Genomic DNA, 6000 nt, shown 5'->3' with positions numbered 1-6000 from the left:
AGAGAGAGTGAATCCCAAGCAGGCTCAGCACTGTTGGTACAGAGCCCAACTCGGGGCTCAGTCTCACAAACGTGAAATCAAGACCTGAGCCAAAATCAAGAGTCGCAAGCCCAACCAAATGAGCCCCCCAGGCGGCCCTCTTTTCTATTTTTTAAATTTAATCTTCAAAACAATCCTATCAGGCAGGGGAATCTTACGTCCCCACGTTGCAGATGAGGAAGCTAGGGATTCTGGATCTGAACCCAGGTTGGTCAGTTTTCCAGAGCCCATGACCTTAACTGCAAGCTCAAGCACCAGGGCAGGGTGAGAATCTCTGGTCTTCCTCCTGCAGTTGAAACAATGTGGCTTTGCTTTGTTGTGAAACCTGGCTCGCTCTGACTTGCTGACGTTTGCCATGCTTGTCCTGAGCTTCTCCAGAGAAACGCTGTCTTCTGGCAGGAAAAGATAAAAACGGCTGATACAAATGAGTCACCATACTCGCTATAATTAACAGTGATGCAAGAGCCAGATGCAAACGAAGAGGGGCCTCAGGACCTGACTTTCAGGCGGCCCAAACTTTGAGCTGCTGAAAAGTCTTCATGGCTGAGCTGCTGTCTGCTCAAGATACATTTTAAATGAAGAAATGAAACCTGGATGCATTCAAACTCCAAGCTAATGGAGCTGAGAGGGGTAGCGCCAAATTAATCTCCTTATTTACAACTGAAAAACCATACACTAGAACCAGAAAGGGAGTCTGTAGATCATGTATACTGTATAATGTGCTTTTACACTCGGCTGCCCTGGAAAGTCTAAGCAGCTTTCAACCTGCTGGGCTAATTTATAGCAACTACAGCTGGAAACTCAGTTGTGCTAGGTGTTCAGCCTATAGCTTCCTGATTGCAGTATATCCCAGAAAGTTCTGGAGAGTGAACTTTCCAGAAAAGGCCAGTTATCATTAATACCCCTATTCTCTTTTACTGACTTGGAATAAAAAGTGATATGACAGCCTGACTAAAATAAACCCTCAAACATGCTTCTGACCATGTCATCCACAAACCTAGCTGACTGTAGCTTGAGCATGATCACGTTATAGTGCTGGCAGCTTCCAGAATGGGTAATTGCCTCCTGAGGTTTGACAGAGACCAGTCAGGACCTGGATAGACGACACCAGTGATTGTGACCGTGGATGTCAGTAGCATCTTCTAACCTGTTTCAGACAGTCTCAACTATGCTTAAGATTTGAACACAATATAGCCAAAACAATCTTGCCACTTTCCTTTTGAATAGCCTTTAATTAATTGAGAGTGAAGTGAAAAATGCAGGTTACATTTTTAGTGTTATCATTGATACGTTGTAAGATCAACACCAAAACAGTGATGCATCTAACATTTATACATTTCCTAATTTTAGTTGTCAAAGAGCAAATCATGATCAGATATTTTTATTTACACAATAATTTCAAGCAACAGTAAATAATAAACACCCTCCTTTGAATACACACACACACACACACACACACACACACACACACACACCTTTACCAACCGATTTCCTCACACCAGTAAGTCTCATATTTTTACATACACTGGTAGACTCAAAGTGATCAGTGGAGATCTTGGACCAGCCCTATTTTCTTTTAGAGTCACTTTAATTTTTACAACTTGAAGCCACATAACCAGCGTGGTCTGTACACTCGAAGGACACCCCAAAGGATAAAAACGAATTCCACTTTCTTTGTGTGAGGAGATACATACACCTCTGAAGATGCATAGGATTACCACTCAAAAAAGTCAAAAACCAAAACCAAAATCTCAGGTCTTCAAGCACAGTTTCTTAACAGCATGTGCTAATGTTAACATTGTATTAACTGAGTGGAAAAATTCTTTTAGATTTCTCTACAGAGGTACTGGTTAGTTCGGATTCTTTTTTCAGCTGCTTGAAACACAAGTTTTAAAGTTTTTAAAGTTGCATGGTCGCACTACACCCTGCCTTCCCGGGTAGCAAGCGGCCTGCCTGACCTCCGGAATGTCGGACGGGACTCACCCCCGGTGCCTTGCTCTCTGATTTATTTCTTGCTGTTAGTAAATGGAAACCATGACAAAGTTTACATTAGCAGACACATACACATGCCCTGGCCTATAAATATTCTATGATGGAAAATGGTACAAGGACTCCATTCCTAGTGAAAAGGAGCGTAAAAGGAGCAGGGGGCGGAGGGATATGATCAACAATGGCTCTTCTTACAGAGGAAAATCCAGACCAAACGACAGAGATGGGCTTTTAGCGAACTGGACATTGTTAGCTGCTTCTCCAGGGCCTTCGAGTCGATGAAAAGCAGGCAGAGCAGGGCCCACGTCCTCCGGGCACACCTGGCAAGACCCCGTAGCACAGGCGTCTTGTGCTGGGAGCTGGATGAAGATCGCCTGCCGTTTCCTTCTTAGAGAGGTGAGCGAGGAGGAACTTTAAAGTCAGAGCGGGAAGTCGTTCACACACTGTCCTGCCTGGGACACAGAGCCGCCCCCGGGTTGGACCCCTTCAAAGCGCCAGCTGCAGTTTGGTCATGTTTCTCTGGTGCATGTTGTGATGGCGGACTAGTTCGTCTGACCGGGCAAACTTCTTCTGACAACTGGGCCACCGGCAGCTGAAGGGCTTCTCACCTGTTGACACAATTGCCAGTCAGAGACACTTGCAGCGAGGAGCCTGGGCACAAGTTCAACTATCAAAGGCCCGAGGTAAATTATCCCAAGACACTCACTCCAGATTCCCTCTAGTTCTTTCCCTGAGATAACAAATTGGGCTCATTTCATAGGCAGCCTTGAAATGACGGCACCTCTGGGCCCTTAAGGTGTAAAAACTAAAAATTATAAAATATTATTAAGTCAGAAGACTAGGGAAATGGCAGAGAAGAAAGGACTGTTGTTAATGAAAGTGTCTTGGTAATTCACATGCAATCGAGGGGGGAGGCATTTGTTTCAGCCTCTGCTGTTAGACCACTGCAGGAACTGTAAAAGTCCCCTCCACGGTCTCTGCAGGGAATTGAGCTTCACTGGGCTACGAGGGCTCAGGATCATTACCCTGGGTATTACGGATCAATTGCCATCCAATAACAGAGCTCTGACTGTAACTTTAATATTTCTGTCAGTGTAGATAATTCTGGATGGGCTGGGCATTCTAAAATAAATCGCTGATACCAGTTTTCATGATATTTGCTTCTTTTACCTCAAGTGCTACTCAGAGTAAAATCCCTAGTTGAGTCATAGTTTTAAGATTCTTAAGGTTGCCAAAAGATGGAGACTTCTTCATCTAAAGAGCTCTCAGAAGTTCCTTCCAAGCCTCATTCTGGATAGGGAAGATAATTAGCGCCTTAACATATGTCCAGCCTTGTGCTGGGCATCGCCTATATGCATTACTTCATGTATTCCTTGCAACGGTCCTGTAAGAGAAGCATCAGTATCCCCACTCTAGAGATGAGGCTGGACATCTGGTGAGGGCAGACCCAAGCAGGACTTAAACCCAGGTCTGTCTATTCCAAAGCCCATGTACTTTGCAGTATCCCACCGCCCAGGCCTGGCCATAATGGAAATAGAGCTGTGGCTTCATCCTAAGTAAAAATGCCACAGGAGCCAATCTCTGTACCACTAGGGAGATCTTTCCAGGATACCACTGGTCCCAGTTTGCCTCTCCATTGAGAACCATTGTTTGGGACAAGCACCAAGAAATGTCTCAGGGGAGGCACCGTCCCAGGGTCAGGACTAGGGGCTGATCAAATATCAGGTAAAAAAAAACAGTCTGCCAATGACACGGGTCATTTTGCACATATGCAGACATGCACGGAGTTCGGTGGGTGGAGGCGGGGAGCGGGGCAGAGTGGGCAGGATACAAGGGATGAGATGTTTCTCACCAAATGATGTGCTCAGGACTAAGGGAGAGAAGCAATACCAAAGGCACCTGAGTAGGGCAAAAGAGATGCCCATCCCACCAACTCTGGGGCACAGGTGCCTCCACTCTGTGAATGTAGCCTGTTTGGGCTGAGAAGCTGAGACTGCATGAGGGCTCATGATCTCACATTTTCCTTCCCCTCCCGCTCACTGTTCCTGTGCTTTTCCTGATCTAGCTCCTGCCCCCCCACCCAACTCCCAGCCCCGCCGTCAACCCCTTCTCTTGTTGGTCAGTCACTCTCCTCAGTCTCTCAAAAGCATTCGGCTTTGCTAATGTTGACTCTCTTCCTGATTCCTATATTCCCTGGGCTCTGAGATGAACCCATGCTCTTTCTCCAACAGAGAGATACGGTGGGGTTGGGAGCAGGCAGAACTGGGTTTGCTACTTACTAGCTTTGGGACGATAAAGAAGTCATCTCATGACTATGTGCCTCAGTCTCCTTATCTGACAAATGGGGATAAAACATGCCTACTCCCCTTTTCTTACAAGGATGTTGCAAAAATACAGTGAGATAACCCTGGGCCTTGGCCCTCCTTCCAAAGTTAGAAAATACGTAACAAAGATGGAGCTGTTTTCATTATGAATCACACCAGTCTTGTGGAAAAGCAAAATTTTCGGCAGCCAGGGAAGAAATGTCTATTCCTCTTTCTATACTGGTATAAAGGAAATAATAGCCATATGCTGATACGAGTCTGGCAGAAACCATGACTGTTCCTGGGACATTAAATGTTTGCCACAGCAAGGATTCAGGTCTCTGAAAATAGTGCCATGAGATGTGAGCCCTCCAAAGAATAAATATCTGGCTTGGGAGAATTCCTGCTGTCTTTCTGTAAAGTTGACTATCCTATCAAGCTGAGAGATACAGTGTGATAGAACAGAAAACAGGGACCTACTTCACGTCTTTTTGTTCTGGGCACTCAGTTCTAAGTTCTTTCCACATCCCCCTTTTGCCTGTTGTTCCCAACCCCATCTCTTCTGAAACAATGTTATTATTTAAAGACAGCCATGCACTGTGCTTCCTCTCAACTGAGTCTAAACCTGCTCAGAACTTCTACACTAGACTTTTCCAATCTCTCTCTCATCACAAACAACCTCATTCAACAGTATTTTTTTAAAAAAAATAATGAAAAATAAATGTGAAGAAAAGTTTACGCACTTGTTTTACCTGTATGAGTCCTGGTGTGGGTCTTCAGGTGGTCAGACCGGGAAAACTTTCGCTGACAAGTTTTACACTGGAATGGTTTCACACCTAAACGGACAGAGAAGGTCTAGCCGCAGCCCTAACAGTGCAGGAGCATAACGAGGCCCACAAGTCCTGCTTCTTGGTGGCCCGAGGAGCTGGGCATTTCCCGCCACCTGTGATGTCTGTCTCACCCTCAGATTCCCCCAGTTCCCCAGACCCAGAACAAAGCCACCTGATTCTGCAACAGTAATCCTTGAAGACCTGCTTCTGTTTTGGGAACAACTAGTCCTTAACCACAAACATCCAGCTTCTCACCAATTTCCCAGCTGTGTCGGAGACTGAAAAAGTGAATCACACGCTACAAATTAGGACTGTGCTCTCCACCACCCTGTTCTTCACGGCTGCTCAGCCTGTCATCAGCAGATGGCTGGTGGGATCCCACTGTCCTGCGGTTTGCAGGAGAAATGTGGGATGCTTCCTTTTCTTTCTTTTAAGAAAAGGAAAATCCCCAAATATTCGGTGGGGGCGGGGGGGGGAGATTATTGGAAAAACTAAACAAATGGCTAACCCTCTCACATCCATATTCAACAATAAGAAGAATCACAAAAGCAGCTGCAACCCAGAACATACTGCCAGCAAGCAGAAGTGAGCCTACAAACCTGTGTGTCTCCTTTGGTGTCTTTTGAGCTGGTCTGAACGAGAAAACCTTCGCTCACAGTCCTTGAAGTCACACTGGTATGGTTTCTCACCTTGGGGAAGACACACAGTCCATTTGAAAATGACGCTGGAGGTGGGGATGTCATTAAAGGTGACTTCTAAGGGGACTGAAGGGATCTCAACTGCCTAAGGCACTCGGTGGACCATGTTAGAGTCGTATGGCCCATGGCAACGTGAGGCTA

General features: G+C 45.9%; 1 protein-coding gene across 2 annotated transcripts in view; it reads right to left on the bottom strand.

Moving 5' to 3' along the window:
• Window positions 1-1248: 1248 nt before the first annotated feature.
• WT1 (WT1 transcription factor) overlaps window positions 1249-6000 on the bottom strand; it is a 48468-nt gene continuing 43716 nt past the window's right edge. For both annotated transcript variants that reach the window (XM_029957170.1, XM_029957171.1), the window contains 3 exons: window positions 5761-5850; window positions 5075-5167; window positions 1249-2636 (listed from right to left, as the gene is read on the bottom strand). In XM_029957170.1, coding sequence (XP_029813030.1) covers window positions 2515-2636; window positions 5075-5167; window positions 5761-5850 — 305 coding nt within the window. In that variant the 3' untranslated portion in view covers window positions 1249-2514. The remainder of the gene's footprint in view (window positions 2637-5074; window positions 5168-5760; window positions 5851-6000) is intronic.

This window comes from Suricata suricatta, chromosome 11 (genome assembly GCF_006229205.1).
Source record: "Suricata suricatta isolate VVHF042 chromosome 11, meerkat_22Aug2017_6uvM2_HiC, whole genome shotgun sequence".
NCBI classification, from domain to species: domain Eukaryota; kingdom Metazoa; phylum Chordata; class Mammalia; order Carnivora; family Herpestidae; genus Suricata; species Suricata suricatta.
Note: the sequence above shows the minus strand (reverse complement) of the source record. Positions and strands in the feature narration are given on the sequence as shown.